This window comes from Pempheris klunzingeri, chromosome 16 (genome assembly GCF_042242105.1).
Source record: "Pempheris klunzingeri isolate RE-2024b chromosome 16, fPemKlu1.hap1, whole genome shotgun sequence".
Classification (NCBI taxonomy): domain Eukaryota; kingdom Metazoa; phylum Chordata; class Actinopteri; order Acropomatiformes; family Pempheridae; genus Pempheris; species Pempheris klunzingeri.
This window is the reverse complement of record NC_092027.1, coordinates 11,721,532-11,737,962: the sequence shown is the minus strand read 5'-3', so window position 1 is coordinate 11,737,962 and position 16,431 is coordinate 11,721,532. Positions and strand designations below refer to the sequence as shown.

General features: G+C 45.0%; 2 protein-coding genes across 2 annotated transcripts; one reads left to right on the top strand and one right to left on the bottom strand.

The window, feature by feature from the left end:
• Positions 1-155: 155 nt before the first annotated feature.
• Positions 156-10,034, top strand: stmn2b (stathmin 2b). Its single transcript, XM_070846220.1, has 5 exons — positions 156-290; positions 6,262-6,357; positions 6,475-6,647; positions 7,270-7,461; positions 8,256-10,034. Exons 1-5 carry the CDS (start codon positions 272-274, stop codon positions 8,313-8,315), a joined length of 540 nt encoding a protein of 179 aa, XP_070702321.1. The 5' UTR covers positions 156-271; the 3' UTR covers positions 8,316-10,034.
• A 1,687-nt stretch (positions 10,035-11,721) lies between these two features.
• Positions 11,722-14,515, bottom strand: hey1 (hes-related family bHLH transcription factor with YRPW motif 1). The gene is made up of 5 exons (XM_070846458.1): positions 14,374-14,515; positions 14,176-14,251; positions 13,984-14,067; positions 13,781-13,862; positions 11,722-13,443 (listed from the first exon to the last, which is right to left on the bottom strand). Exons 1-5 carry the CDS (start codon positions 14,457-14,459, stop codon positions 12,773-12,775), a joined length of 999 nt encoding a protein of 332 aa, XP_070702559.1. The 5' UTR covers positions 14,460-14,515; the 3' UTR covers positions 11,722-12,772.
• Positions 14,516-16,431: the final 1,916 nt, after the last annotated feature.

Genomic DNA, 16,431 nt, shown 5'->3' with positions numbered 1-16,431 from the left:
CAGGCAGGCTGATGATCTTAATATCTACATGAAACTGCGTCAGCCCATGTGTTCATGCCTTTTATTCTGAAGGCTGAGTCTCCAGACTTCCGGTTTTGTTCTGGTTATTTCTCGCGGACTTGACGCAGCTCATAACAGACCACCAGGCGCACCGGCAGCCCCCGTCTCTGCTGACTCAGTGCCTTACCAGCAGTCCCTTCACCCCGAGACACAGCATCCAGCAACCGACGCACACTCCTCCGGCCAACAGCCCCGAGACCACCGTGTAGAAATGGCCAAGACCGTTATCGGTGAGTTTTACACTTCATCTTTTATTGCTTTTTAGAGGAAAACAGCGGCTTCGCAGGTTAAAGGATGCTGAGAGGCTGTGGCGACACCCATGGCACAAAAGGATGCTGAGGGCTGGTGAGAGGGAGCGGCCAAACTCCTCTGCAAGTCACTTCTATGAATTTAAATTGCACAAATGAATGAAGATTTTCTCGTTCTTCAACCTTTGTTGAAGCTAATAAGAGTAATTTTGGCTTTTGTCTGATCCTCAATCCAAATTAGTGCTGATCAATGTGAGCCAGTTTGGGATATCTGTGACGCATATGTATATATATGTATGTTTGTTTTTTTATTAGTATCCAGCGCAAAGCAAGTGAATTAAAATGCATTAACGCACATTGACACAAGAAAGGTGGTTTTTTCCCTCCTCACACAGCAGCATTTTGTCGATGCCTGCCTGCCGCACCTGCCCCCTTATTGCCTGACTCAGAGCCGAGCAGCATAATGCAGCGCCAGCGACCCCACCCAACATCTCCGGTCCCCTCAAAGCGAGCCAGCCGCTCTCCAGGGTGTGAGATATTTCACCGTGACAAATCTCCTTACAAGAACTGGGCCATCTTATGTAGCTGTGGTGTAAAGCCGAGCTGAACCAATTTTGTGGGTGACCGCTGAAGGCATGAATGAGACAGAGAGAGAGAGAGAGAGAGAGAGAGGGAGAGAGAGAGAGAGAGAGAGAGAGAGAGAGAAAAGAGCATCTTTTTTTTTTTCCAGAATTGCTTTGCAGTCGAGGGAAGAATTTACGAGTGGCGATGAAAATGAATGCCATCGCAGGCATATCAGACTCCAATCCTATTAGGAAGGTTATAGACTGTGAATATGGACTATTATGTTCCATAACTGTATTATTATAAGGCAACAATTGGGGCCTTGGTATAATGTTCAATACAGGGAGAAATAAAATGAGATTGCATGTTATGACAGGTGGTAGGCCTTGGATTTGTGTCCAGCAATTTCCATATCAAGGCTTGATATATTTATTGCCCGTATTTGTGCGGATTTTATTATTTGTATATCAGTATTTGTATTGTATATGAATATTATATATTTATACATATCACTTTATGAGCTGTCTCAGGCCTGTGAACACTGCACGTGGCCTGCAGGCTCTATCAAAAAGAAGCCTATAACCGTATCTAATATCAAAGAAAGTGTGTTTGCTTTAAGGGATGTTTTAGTGCGATGTGTGTGTGGCCAGCGTAGGGGATAGTGTGTTTGTGTTCTGGATGACTAGGCGCTTGATGGATGGAGGGGCATGCAGACAGACAGTGGTGTGGGTCCTGGTGTCTGCACTGAGGGACGCCGGCATCTAAACCCTGACTGTTATATTTATTCCCCATCTCCTCCTCCTCCTCCTCCTCCTCCTCCTCCTCCTCCTCCTCCTCCTCCTCCTCCTCCTCTTCTTTCCTCCATGATTTGAGCTGTGGACAGGCAGAATGGGATGGGCAGGGAGCAGACACTCTGGGAGTCAGCACCCGGCAGGTCGGCGAGTTCATGCCGGCTTTTAGAGCCACATGTGGAATTTAATTCTACTTTTTTCCTATTTCTGAGATGGAGGGGCAAAATACCTAAGGCTTCATGTGTAAATAACATTCACTGCTGTTTTTAAGGGATATAACACAGGATAAATACCCCTGTATACATGCGCATTTGTGGGTTTTTTCAGTCCTTGGTGGAGAACTAGGGATAAGGAGACCCTAGAGCCTCTATGATACAAAATATATCTACTATCCCACAGGCAACCTCATGCTCAGAACCACTCCCGTATGCAGCAAGGCCTCTAAAGCACTTTTCCTGATCCTTATCATGTACTCTTGTCATATCCAATTAGGTGTGGTCACTCGGCTACTTCCCTAAAATCAATTCCTTTGTGTGTAGAAACAGGAGGCGATTGTAGCATCAATTTCGAGCAACTGGTCATGTCCAAATTCAGCCATGTTTGTCATCCTATCATCTGCATGCCTGTTGTCGTGTGCATAAAGCACGTCCCGACCTCATAATTCATCCTGGTTCATCGCCGAGCCCCATCGATCAATGCAGCACACTCCCTTTACTGGTTCAGATGACTGTTGCTCTTTAAACGAAGACGTGGCATCAATCCAGCGGTGATGGTTTGCCGTATGCTCATGATCTGCTCATCACTTGTGATAATCATCATCTGGTTGAGACAGGTCAGACATAATCCTAGTCCTAGTTTGGCAAATTTGATGCTATCCTCCATTTCACATGCAGGATATTCATACTGATTTGGTCGATTAACGGAACTTGAACAAGTAACTATTTTGTCAATCGGTCAAGTTATTTTTCAAGTAAAAATTCTCTTGTTTCAGCTTCTCGCTAGTATGGTTCGCTGCTTTTTTTTGGCTTTATGTCAAACTCATGCATATCATTGGGTTTTGGACTTACTGTCTGATAAAACAAGGACTTGAAGACACCAAGCTTTAGGTAACTGAGATGGACATTTTTGCAATTATCGATTCATTAGAAAATCATATTTAGCTGCAGCCCTACACTGATGTCCTTGGATGAAAATAGGGTGCGGTTTTGGAAAAACTTGCCACCGAACTATCCCTCTTACATCAAATGAGCGGCCTGTCCTTGATCATCTGGGTGCAATTTTGTTTCCTTTAATAGCCAATTTTGCTGTGGCAGTACCTTCATAACTGTGCGTTTATATTGTTGCCGGGTGGCCCTGCTGTAAAAGGCCTGTATAATACAGGTGCCAAGCCTGCACTGCTGCGAGGTTAAAGGACCCAGGAGACCCAAAATGCTGTCACACACAGGGTCACATTATGTTGGCCTTAATAGGCAGTTTGCTCATAGACTTTTCAACACCATCTTTCATATTTTTTCACATTGAGCAAAGAGGCACAAAGTCTATTGCCAGTTGTTCACCATCCTCTGTTTAAATTCTTACTGTGGGGGGTTGGGCCTTTAAGAGGAGAAGAATGCAGTGAGGAAGAGTGCGGCTGAGAGAAATAAAGGACCAAGCAGAGGTGTGGTGGTTTGTGCTAACGCAGATTTGAAGCTCCCAGGAGATGCACAGGGTGGGGGAAAAATAGGGAAAGACAGTAAGGGAGAGAGAAATTAGGACTGAGAGGGAGAATACATCAGCAACACATGAAACAGAGGCTCAGGGATGCAGAAGGTGCCAGTGAGGAGGAATGCTTGCGGAGGAGGAGGAGGCGCAGTAGATATTGATGATCTGTGCTCTTTGGCTGATGGATTGAAAGAGGAAGTGCAGTTTGCTGGCGGTGTGTCTGTTGTCGGGACAGGAGGAGCAGCTCTCTGAGAGGATGCAGAGCTGACTGGTCGAAACCAGCCCGCTGGAGTGGAGAGGGAGCATTAAAGTGGTGTCATCTCTGTCTGATTATTTTGTCTCATCTCACAACCTGACCCAGCCTGTCTGAAATCCCAATGTTTTTGAACAGATGCTGGCGTTAGGACATCTCCTGGTGTGGAATATCACTCTGGATCATTTGTCATTTTTATGTGTCTGATCCAGTGGGAATGAGTTTATTACTACAGTGGTTACAGAGGGAGAAAAATCTTTCCTCCCAGGAGAAATACAGCAGCAATTTCATATTTTGTGCACGATACAGAATCTAATTTTTGGGGGATTAAGGGTTATAAAAGGGCTCCACAGCTCTGAGTTAGTGAGCTCAGATACAGTCATAGTAAAAAAAAACAAGCTTACTCATCTCAAATAAAAAAGAATAGAACAACAATTTGTCGATTAATTGATCAGTCGATTGACAAAAAATTAATTAGCTACTGTTATAATCAATTGAGTACTTTTTAAAGCAAAAATGCCAAATATTTGATGTCACTGTAAATGGAATATTTTGAGGGTTTGGACTGTTGGTCTGACAAAAACAAAATTTGATGGCATTTGATGGTTCTACAACAACAACAAATAAGTGATTAGACAAGAAATAGTTGCTTATGAAAATAATTGTCAGTTGCACCCCATAACTATAAATCTAAATCTAAGTGTTCAGTTTGAAAGCATCATCGAACACAGAAGAGGCCCCACCCAGAACCTGGCAACCACAGAACAAGAATCTCTGCTGATCTACTCAATAAGCACTTAACCCAAATTACCTGCTCCACTGAATTGTTAACTGTTTGAGTCTTCAGCTGTCAAGTGGGGTTGTGTGTGGGAGAAAATGGCTGCTGGGGTCTTGACATGTACACAGCACTTAATGAGCCTGTGACAAACCTCCAAAAGCTCTGTCCCCCCTCTCTCGTAAGCAGAAATGGTGCAGTCCGCTAATTACAAATTAAAGTGCTATCCACCTGAGGTGGCTGCTTCCATTAGGCTGTCCTCGGGGCAGTTGATGGCGGCTGCAGGTCCCCCTGGGAGCTGCCCCCATTGTTGGTTTTTAATCCTCCTGTCTGTGATTTCTGTTTATAAGAGAAAGGTGTTACCATGATTGTAAAGCCCCACCACAACAGAAAACACATTTTCTCTATATTCCTCTATCCTCCTTCTCCTTTTGCCAGAGAAAATGCTCAATATTTTCCATTTCTGTACCGAACTCCACCTTTATCTCTACTCCCACTGAATCATCCTCCTTTCTTCCAGTATTTCTCAGTTTTTTTTCACCCCTTACTACGTTCACACCCTCTCTCACTTCCTCCTCAGGGAAGGGGTTAACAAGGCCATCAGAGAGTAGTGAGAGCTACATCTGAGAGTTGATCACATTACTGTGGCGTCTGCCAGTCTGCAGGGTAAAAAAGCGAGACGTGGGGAGAAGAAGAAGAGAGTGAGCAGGGGATATGAGTAAGGGAGAGGATTTGGATTAATCATATTGTACACCGAACCCCCCCATGGAGCTGTCCCACTGTAGCTTGTGGCAAATCATGAATCAATGAGGCACACGTCAACCCTGCAGGCCCTGTGCTCTGGGTGATGGATTATGCCATGAAATGACAGTCGGCATGCAAATCTCCAATATGAGCCAGTGCACCTTAACAGAACGCAGCAGCCATGTGCAAAAGCAGAATTTTTCACAACCTGCAGTGCATTGCAGATATTTTTGCCACTCTCTCTGCAGGGACTGCTGCTGAACTTAGGGCTCAAATTACAAAGTACTAGGTGCCAAAAATACAGGGATAAAAAAATCAAGGTTAGACAAGGTTGGTTGTTCTCTGCTCTTCAGTTCTTTTCACTCTCTGTATGCCCTCTTGAGCTCTCTGTCCCTCCCCACTGAGCTGGACGCAGGTTGCCAAATTCAGCCGGTATGACTTGTTGCCAGCTGTGCTCCAGTGCTATTAACTTTTTGGACCATAAACAGACCACTGGATGGAGTGTCATATTGCTGTGTTATGCTGATAAGCTAAACCCTTGGACATTAGCCTCTATCCATACGCCACAGACAAAGAAGATAAGACAACCCAAAGATTATCCCAGCATCTATCGTAAATCCTGGCTTTTATACTTTCTAAATTACCTTAAAAGCAGAAAGTAATCTCTGATGTTTTTTGGTGTTAGCCACAGAACGGCTGAGAGGCAGTAGGGCGTTGGTCTGGCTATGTTAATAAATAATAGACCAAAATGAAATGCATAGCTAATGATGTGTGGAGAATCCTGAGGGGATGGCAGCATCTTGGCTGCTGGGGAAATTAGACCAAGTAAGGACATATCCATCCTTGGAGCTCGGCAAAAACAAAGCCTACAAAACCCAGGGTAGTTCAGCTGCATTAGAAATCCTTTGATGAGTTTTTCTATTTGGAGGATTTGATGAATAATTATTCTTTCAAAGATCTTGATACTTCCTGATATTTAAGTGGGTTAACGATGTTTCATCTTTTTGTATGTTAGTAGGTTAATGATATTTTGTTTATGCATGTGTGTTTTAGCATTGCACACATGTATTTGTTGTGTACAGCTGTAAGTGTAACACACAGTCATGTTTTAATTTACCCCCACAGCTTACAAAGAGAAGATGAAGGAGATTTCAGTGCTCTCGCTCATCTGCTCCTGCCTGTACCCTGAGACCCGCAAAAACATCATGGGTGACTTTGAAGGTACGTGATAATCAGAGCGAAGATTTCCAGTAAAACAATTGAATGAGAAGTCCTACAGAAACATCAATGGGTTTCTATGTCTGTCTTTGTTTCCCGGTAATGTACACTCACACTCAGACATGGACATCAAGCCCATTAACAAGCGAGCCTCAGGCCAGGCCTTTGAGGTCATCCTGAAGCCGTCCTCCCCCGTGTCTGATGTTGCCCACTGCGTCACCAGCCCCCCAAAGAGGGACCTTTCCCTGGAGGACATCCAGAAAAAACTGGAAGCAGCTGAGGATCGGAGGAGAGTAAGGATGTTTCCAATCATTTTTATTGCACCCAGATGCCACAAATCAATTTAAGAGCCCCCAAAACCCATAATAAAGCTGTTTGTGATACCAAAACTAAATCAAATCAGAATATTACTCGTATGTTGTTATAACGACTTGACCTCCTAGGACATTTGATATTTGATTATTTGGTCAGTTGTGGTCATTGAATACTGCAGCTGCAAAATTGCCATGTAAAATTGACACTGGATAATTCCTGCATCTCATTGATTCAAATGTCAATACAAGGCAAGCAAGCAGCTGACAAATCTAGCAACCCACCAACAAATCAATCACCCAGTCAATAATCACCCAATCAATTACTTATTTTTTAATGCCAGATGCCCAATAGTGTAGACTAGGTATTTTGTAGTGTGTACACATACAGTTTATTTTTGTCATGGAGAGAAATCCTCTTATATCCAGACGCTTTTATGCTTAACATAAACATGTGAGTCTGATTAGTGGCACCAGTGCTGACTCGTGTTTAAGTTTAAAAAAAAAAAATCAATAAGTGGTATCCAGTAAACCAGTGTCTTGCTATCGACCTTTTGTTCTTTTGACTCATTCTCTCTGCTGTCCGTCGCTCTTCGTCCTGCAGTCCCAGGAGGCACAGGTGCTTCTGGCCCTGGCTGAGAAGAGGGAGCACGAGCGTGAGGTGCTGCTGAAGGCCATGGAGGAGAACAGCAACTTCAGCCGCATGGCCGAGGAGAAGCTCCAGCTGAAGATGGAGCAAAATGAGGAGAACCGTCTGGCTTACCTGAGCGCCATGATGGAGCGCCTGCAGGAGAAGGTGAGGAGCCAAGGCCCTGATTTTAGACAAACTGAGGTGTCTGTCTCCATGAACAATTGAAATTAGAAGAATTAGAAGATTCTGTTTATTCAGTTGTTCAATTATACTGTTCAGTTATCTCTGAACACTGTTTACAAGCCTTCATCACCATGCCAGGATTTAAAATTTTGGAGATTGAACCATTACATACCCACGGTATTCATTTATTTATTTACTAACAACCTACCTTTCATTTGTAGAATGTCAACTCCTCCCAAATTAGTAGAACCCCCAAACCCTAGAAAAAATACAAAATGGTGACATGACTTCAGTGCCTGGTAGCTACAGTCCTGGATTGGTTTGCAAAAGCTATTTGTAAATCCTTTGTAAATCCTTAAGTAAGTTTCTATTTCAAACTTGCACCATGAAAAAAACCTCTAAGCTAAAGACTTTGAACAGAAGGGACCAAGAAAATGTATAAAAAGTAACAGGAGAATGATTAAGAAAAGAATCATGCAGGTGGAGATAAGTGGAAGAAAAGGGTTTGTGGGGATGGCACACCTGCCTCACCCCCATAAATGGAGCACCTTTAGGAGACAAAGATGGAGTCTGGTGTCTGGAGGGTGTGAGATAAAGAATTATATGAGTGGGGTGTGAGAGGAGGACAAGAGGCAGAAAAGGAAAATGAAGTCAGTCGTCACTGGAAAGGTCAAAGAAGAGAAATGGTGAAGTGGACAAGAAACAAATGCCAGGAAAAGGCTGAGAGCAGAGGGGGAAAAAATGACATCCTCGGTGTGTGTTTGTGTTTTCTCCAGGAGAGGCATGCTCAGGAGGTGCGCAGGAACAAAGAGTTGAGAGACGAAGTGACAGCGTGAGAAGCCCCAACAGGTTCCCACCCCCAAACCCCTCCACCACCACTTCCCCCGACCCTGAGGAACACCCCTCTCCCCACCTTGTCCCACATGTCCCCACCCGACCCCGCCATACTCCCCCATACTACTATGAAACTACCACAGCCTGAGACGCCACCCCGAGACAGTGGGAGGTTCACATGGGATTGGGGGTGGAAAAAAGCAAAAAGAATGAAAAAAAAATGAAAAGAAAGATTAATGTCTCCCACCCACTCTTCCCAAAAAAGAATGTTTTTGCTCCGTTTCAAATGAGAAGAAATGAAAAAAAATCAAATTGACAAGTGACAGTGGGTATTGGTTTTTGTAAATACTTCTTTTTTTGTTATATACAGTACAATACAAGCAGCAAAAGTATTGATTGCAGTGTGCCATTTTTCTATATGAGTTTCCTCTCCTTGCATATATATGGATGTAATAATTTGTTCATTTTCATGTTTGTTCCTTTCAACCTGAGAACCATTTCAGGCGTAGGTGTTTGTTGTGAGTTTGCCAGCTAGCTGATGTTTGCTGTGACTGGTTGCGTCCTCACAGGCCCCGCATCCTGGCTCCGTTCCCTCGTCCCTCCAAGTGGCCACTTACTCATTTGACCCTGCAGATCTGGAAACAAAATTGGATCCGTGCTTGGTCGGAGTGATTTTCCATCCAGTTTATGCCAATGTTCCAATTAGCGAGGGAAAGTTGGCAGAAGGAAAGGGGACAGTTTGCTTTCTGTGGGGACTGCAAGCCGCCGTCGCTGCACATCCACTCCTGTGAGTTAGATGGTGACTGTACCGCAGGAGAACACTATAGCATTTAATGAGCCCATCCTCATCCTCCTTCCCTCCGTCTGCAACCTCTTCATCTCTCCACATACGTACATACTGTAGATGCACTCACTCACACGCTCTCCACGTGGGCAGGGATTTAGCCAATCACAGCACAGAGCTCAGTAGGAGCTCGCTAAATTCTGTCCATCTGGCACCGGAAAGCTCACATAACATCCCTGACTAACGGCGGGCCTCTTATATTCCTCAGAAACAACCTTCCAATCACATGTCAGTCACATGTTACTGTAATATACAACACAGCTGAGGTTAAAATGCATCTGAAGAACGCTGGAGTGCAAAAAAAAAAAAAAACGTCAGACTTGTTACTGTGAATCTTGCATTGGAGAAAATAGAAGTAAGTCCCACTTTTCTCCATTTTATAGAGGCTAGAGTAGTGCTCAACATCATCAGCACCTACTGGAATCATTGCACTTCACTCCAAGACACTGTAAATGCCACTGAGAAGTCGGCACAAGAAAGATATTGAAGCCATAACAGGTTTTGCTGCAACAATGATCCATGAACACAGTATTGCCATCTGTAAAGGTGTATATGAGTGTATTAAAGTATCCAAATAGTTTGTAACCAGGGGTGTTGAAGCCTGAGGTTGAACCCTGTCGGTCACACACGCACGGTAGGCCCATAGATGTGTGTGAGTGTGTGTGTGTTTCAGAAAGGGCAGGTAGATAAGCGAGTGTTTGTGCCATGTGGTATTGACCCAGTATAAACCAACACCATTCAAGTGTATCGGCTGTCACCAGTACATCACAGACAGTGACTATCCTACCTGCCTCTCTCTCTCTTTCTCCCCTCTGTCCATTTGTGTGTTTCCCCCTCTCCACATATATCTTTGTGAGCAAGCAGTGGTTAATAAAGATTTGGGGTTCAGTGAATGAAACTGGCTTCGAGAGTGACTTCTTTCATTAGTCGTGTTTCCAGTTTAGCATTCAGGCAGTGCCACTCAGGGTTAGAACAGGTTAGAACAATGCATTTAGACGCAAATTACTGTCGCAACTAATCATTTTTTTCTGTGTAGATTGAGAGATTTTATAATAATATTCATTCACTATTCATTTGGTCTCTAATATTATTAGTAAGGGGCTGAGATACATTGAGCTTTACTAGTTTTTGGACCCTGTCGTTTGGATGCTTCCTCAATGCTACGGCTCACTGACCCACATAACTGGAATAGAGCCATTGGTGAAGGTATTTATTCGACCGGTGCTTTTCCTGCTGTGACAAGTCAAAAATGTCCACTGTGAAAAAGAGCCATTTATGAACAGTGGGGGAAAAAAAGAGAAAATACTCACATTTAAGAAGCTTTAACCAGTGAATGTTTGGCTTTTTTTTAAATAAATTTCACACATCAATCAAAATGAGAAATGCTTTGCCAATCGAGTACTCAACTAACCACTTCAGCATCAAATGTCATCATGTTTACAGAGGGAATGTGAGAAGACTTGTTCGTTCTTGGACAGATTGGTATTTGTGAAATATTTGGAGTGGGCCGTGTAGCTATCATGTCTTAGAACTGTGGAAATGTCTCTTATGTTTTTGGAACACGGGGATATGCCATGAGCACCGACAGTGTTTGTTGTGTAACCTAGAAGGGGGAGATAAAAGCTAATCACTGCAGTTTTAAGTAAAGAATCTCAATATTTTTTTCTTTTCCACCCCTGTCTTTGGCCCTTCATTGGAGTCCCTATTCCATGGTCTCTGTTGATGAAGTACCATTTATGACCAGTTGGGGGAGACAAAAGATAAATTGTCCCAACTAAAAATCTCACTGACCTTGTGGTTTTGGCTGCAGTGGAGCTTACATCACTACCTGGCCCTGCATCATCCTCAGTAATGAAGGAAAAGGTTGAGGAGGAATGAAGAGACAGATCAAAGGGGGGACACAGAGAGGACGTTTTAGAGCAATATATGAAAGAGCGACGGATATTTTGGCGAGCAAATAAACTTTCGGCAGAAGAGGGGACGTCATGTAGGAGCCGAGAACAGAAGGTGCAGCTGGTGCGAGCTGAAACGATGGCAAAGCGACAAAACTGCTCTCTGCGCACTTCCTTTCTCACAGTTTTTCAGTCCCTCTCTCCTGCTCTCTCCTTTGATCCCCTTGTCCCATTTCTTTCTTCCCCTTCTCCCTCCATACTCTGTGCTCCCTCCCTCCCTCCTTCCTTTCCTTCTCCATCCTCTTCCAACCTTCCCTCCCTCCTTCTTTCCTCCTCCTCTAGTTCCCACACAGCACATGGGGCCAGCCGGGCTGCTATTGTCCAGGATATCCCCTCCTTGTTAATGGTTTCCTGTGCACACACAGAGGGCTGCTAAGAGAAAAAAGCAGCCTCATCTGATACCAGGCCTCGCCACGTATAGCCAGTACACACACACACACACACACACATACACTCAAACAACTACAGGCGTCAATAAGCAAACACACATGCACACAAGAACACGTCCATACCTACATGCACGTTCTCAAACACACTTGACTGAACAGACATGCAAATCACACTCATAAAAAGACGCTGATAAAGCCACAGGTGATTTATCATGAACTCATTTATTACAAGGAAGTCATCATCTCCACCAGCGACGCCTTTGAAAAGCTGAGAAATCTGATTTGTCAGTGCTTGCTTGTGCTTTGTACAATAAAATGTCTTAGAGTGAGGTTTGCTAAGAGACACCGAAACGTCCAGTGGAAAGCAGGAGTTTCTTTCTAAATGAAAAAGAACTGAGTTGTATCACCTCGTTTTACCGCAACTGCTGTTACAAAATGCACTCCCTCTTGATGATTACAGATTGATAATGCTGCTACTTGGAACAGGTACAGAAAATAACTTGGTGAAAAGGTGATAAAAGTCACCTGAGAAATGACAGGAAGAACGTGGAAAGGCTGGCAGCAACTGGTAAAAACATATGTGGAGCCTCAGTTGTTAAGGACAAAATTTACTGTAGAGAGGAGACATAACGTGAGGAAGAAGGCTTAAACAATGAGGCGCCATATGAGCATCTGAGGTTGTGGGTAAATCATGGTTAAGTTTATTTCAACCAAGCTGGTAGCTAACTTCTGTTCCCAGTGTTTAGTCAAACAAACACCTGGTTTCGGTTATTCCACCCCATAAAATGCTGTAAAAAGGGGGTGACTCTCAACCACCTCCAGCCCTCCTTTCACAGCCCCTCTCTCTGTATGGAACCAGGGCACCGACACTGGGTGTTTCAGTTCAGATGGAAAACAAAGGGGGGCCAGTTTCGCCCAGGAACTTGACGGGCGGCGACTGCTTGACCATCTGGAAAAGCCATTCCTGATAGGCTGACAGCAGTGGGTGAAACTTCAAAAGGGGTGGGCAGGAACAGAGATCAATCACAATAAATCACGCGTGTTGCTTTTTAGTCTAGGTCTCCCTCCTCACTGTTTTTTTTTTTCTCTTCTATACAAAACACAATACATTATCGAGAAAATAAAAATCCTATAGCTAGGTGTATCCTCTGTGGGATGTCAACATCATAGAAAAAATAGTACTTTTTTAGCCGGGGAAATAAAAAGTCTTGTCCTTGAATGTCCAGCTCAGGTAGTGAGTCTATAAGAAGATTGTGTTGAGGATTTCACCTCAGTCAGAAAGCTCCTATCTCCATACCCCAGGGTCTGTAGGGTTTGCCCACACTGGACGTTGGGGCTGCGGGGCTGATGGAGGTGGTGGGGGAGATGAGGGGGAAAGCGCTGAAGGGGAAGGGGAACGCCGAGAGGGAGGAGAGGAGAGGAGGGGAGAGCTTGGAGGCTGATGAGGAGACCAACGCGGGGTGAGGGACGGTGGTAGGAGCGGCAGTGGTGGGGGGAACCCGGATCGGGCCTTGATCTGAGTGGGGGGTGGCGCTGCCGCTGCGCCTGCCTGGGATGTGAGTCTCTGCAGCCGACGAGGATGATGAAGAAGAGGAGGAGGAAGGGGTGGATGAAGCGGATGTAGATGCCAGAGGGGTTTGTGGGCTGCTGGTGGCGCTGCGGGGTAGGGGTGCCAACGGTGCCGCCTGTTGGTGCTGGAGGAGGAGGGGGTGGGTCAGGTGGGCCGGAGGGGATCCAAAGGCAGAGCCCCACGCCAGGTGACTCAGGCCAGAGTGAGCCTCTCTCTGGCTGGCATAGTTGTTGAGGTGGGAGACTAGGCGGAGCCGCAGAGGGTCTGTGCTGTCCAAACCTTCGATTATGCTCAGATAGCGGGCCGTCTCAGCCAGGCACTCCCTGAATCCCAAACCACGGTAGTCCATCGCCAGGGCATGAGCATCAAAATACCCTGAGAGGGGGCAAGAAGACAGCAGGTTAGTTAAAACAGTCACCTGAACTGCAAAACAAGTTTGTCCAGAACTGAAGAAGCTCTGTTTGACATGAATCAAAATGCCTCTGGCTCTGGGACTGTGAAAGAGTAAATAAAACAAGACAGATATAATTATTAAACCTGCCACACCAGTTTAACTTTACAATCCAGACACGCCTTTTATGAACTTACAGGTTTATTTATTCTTCCCTTTTGAAGAACAAGAACCAAGCAAAAGTGTTCATTGCCTTAAGCATGTGATTCTTCCCCGAGTGAAAGGTGATTTTGTGTAACATGAACTGGACCCAAGACATACCTTTGCCTCCAGCAGCATGAAGCATCTTCAGGTGGTCGACAGTCATCTGCAGAATCTCTGCTTTCTCCAGCTTGGCAGAGCCCTTCAGCGTGGAGGAGACAAGAAGGAGCCAATCAAATATACATAATCCAAAAGAACACCATAAGAACACCATGTTTCTGGCCTGTGGAGGTGGTGTTAAAGTCGTGCTGCCTGTTGCTCACCTGTTTCTCGAAGGCGCTGGGAACCAGCCTGCGGAGCTCGCTCAGGCTATTGTTGATCCTGTCACGGCGCCGTTTCTCAATGATCTGAGGACAGAAAACATCTCGTTTGGTTTTTGTTTTCAGAAGACGTGCACGTTACAAGAAATGACACCGTGCACATGGATTTTTTTCTGTAAGTGAAACTTTACTTACTCCTCGACGCCTTTTTCTCGCCTGCACTTGAGTTGAGGTTGTGGGAGACATGGACCCGAGAGGAGAGCTCATGTTCCTAAAGAGAGATAAAAAAATAAAAAAATAAAAATTTATTAAAAACAAGAATATTAAAGTTGGTATTCGCTTTATTAGGGGAAAAAGAGAGGATCGTCTTCACCTCGGGGTTAAATAACTCACCCATTCTCATCCGCGCTCTCCTTCTCCACCTCAATAGTCTCATCCAGCTCGCTGTCCGAGGAGCTAAAATCGTGATTCCTTTTCATCTTGAGTCCTCGGTAGTCCTACAGGGTGCCTCTTGTGTCTGCGTCTGCCCAGGTTGGCCCGGAGCGTCTCCGTATGAGGCGCGCAGCTTTCCCACGGTGTCATTTCAACTGTGGAGCCGGCCAGCAGGGGCGGGGGCCCGGGCCGAGCCAGCCAATCACAGAGCGGCCGTGGGTTTGAGTGACAGCGTAGTTGGTCCAAGCACATCCCCGGTGCGCTTCAGCGAGTCAGAGAGCAGAGAAAAAGTGAAGACCCCCCACTCTGAGGAGGATGTGGCTTCTGTCCACCCAGAGCTAAATCTGTGGAAAGATCTCTATCTTGGACAGGTATAAAAACTACAAATAATGTCTTACAAACATCTTAACATAAATCACTTAAACTCTCTTATTGACCTTACGATATATGATATAGAAAAGTTGGGTACTCTTTTGGTACTTGATAAATCAATCCTACCTCATGTAGTTATTCTGAGGTTTTCAGTCATATCACATGATCCTCCTCAGCAGATTTGTTTTGTTTATGATCCCTTCTCTTTTACACTGGTTCCACATTTGAGACTGAAAGTTAGTTTTTGACCTTGGAAAGAGCAGCTGGATAACTGACAGCTTGTGTGAGAAGTGAGGCCCAGTCTTAGACTCTATACACGCTATGGACCCAATGAGGCCTTAGTGACTCTGACACGCCGGAGTGAGTCATCTTCTTAGCACAGACGATCTTTGGAGAAACTTTGACAGCGATCCAATGGACTTTCGGTCCGTGACTGCCCCCCTCCCTCCCTCGTGTGTGTCCCGGTGGTGATGAGGAGTGGCTGGCCGGCTGTCAGCACGCGCTGGCCGTGGGAAAGTTCCCCAACCGGCGCTGATAACCAATCAGAGGCCGACGGCCGTCTCCGGCGCAGGAATGAATGGAGCAATTGGTCGGGGCGACGGGCGGTCTGCGAGCGAGCGTGTGAACCTGTAATCCAATACTAACTCAGCCCGGGAGGAGAGACAGGGAGCGCTGCCGCAACCAGAGGAAGCCACCAAGTCTAATCTTACCCCACAGAGAGACCTCATGCACGGTAAAGACGCTGTGGGGACTTCAAGGACTTCAACAAAAGACCATAATGCAATCAAAGCCGTCCACGTCCCTTTTTCCCCCTGGAGTTTCCACATCATCGCCACCACAAGACTGGTGGCTCCTATAATGGCCACACTCCCCAAATAATTTGACAGAGCTGCTGGTGTGTGTTTGTATACATGGGGGGCTCATGTTACTGCATGTGGAGCTGGAGCTCTTGAGTGGAGGGTCTCCTGCAGGGACCGGACTGTTCAATAAGACTGTCATTCAATAAAAATGATAATACTATTAAGATTACATATATTATATCTTCATTGGATTTTGCAGCGATTATCAAGTAGAATATAATATTTTATAGTTCTGCTTTAAATCACGTGTTTTGTTAATATTATTTGGGAAGCATGCTCGTTTGTGTTCAGGGTAACAGGTGAAAAAGATGCCACTTTCATTTCTGTACATTAGATATGAAGCTAATGAAAGCAGTGGGTTAGCTCAGCCTGAAGGGAAAGGAAGAGCTAAGGCTCCGACCACCAGAACTTTTCAAAGGAATAGTTTTACATTTTGGCAAATACATTTATTCACTTTCTTGGTAAGAGTTAGAAGGCTGATAGGCTACAACTCTCATGTCTGTACTCTAAGTATACAACAGACAGCTGCTTAGCTTAGCTTAGCATCAAGAGTGGAATCAGGGGGAAATAGCTTTTTATGCTGTTTATGAAAGACATTCAGAACTTTATGTATAGCATTCATCAAATTAAAACTTTGATTGACATGCATGACCTAAAGCACTAATTCCGCTTAATTCAACATCATTAACAACATCCACTTCTTCACATTGTTTGTTATCCACGTTGAAACCAGTTGGTAGTGGCAGCACACTGACATTTCATCCAACCTGCCCAACTGTCCCCAAAA

Excerpts from the sequence above, each read along its gene's own strand:
- hey1 (XM_070846458.1), bottom strand. The coding sequence starts at position 14,459 with ATGAAAAGGAATCACGATTTTAGCTCCTCGGACAGCGAGCTGGATGAG. Across the intron at positions 14,068-14,175 it reads CGAGAAAAAGGCGTCGAGGA|ATCATTGAGAAACGGCGCCG; the intron begins GTAAGTAAAGTT and ends TTCTGTCCTCAG. Across the intron at positions 13,863-13,983 it reads CCAGCGCCTTCGAGAAACAG|GGCTCTGCCAAGCTGGAGAA; the intron begins GTGAGCAACAGG and ends TCCACGCTGAAG.
- stmn2b (XM_070846220.1), top strand. Across the intron at positions 6,358-6,474 it reads CATCATGGGTGACTTTGAAG|ACATGGACATCAAGCCCATT; the intron begins GTACGTGATAAT and ends ACTCACACTCAG. Across the intron at positions 6,648-7,269 it reads CAGCTGAGGATCGGAGGAGA|TCCCAGGAGGCACAGGTGCT; the intron begins GTAAGGATGTTT and ends TTCGTCCTGCAG.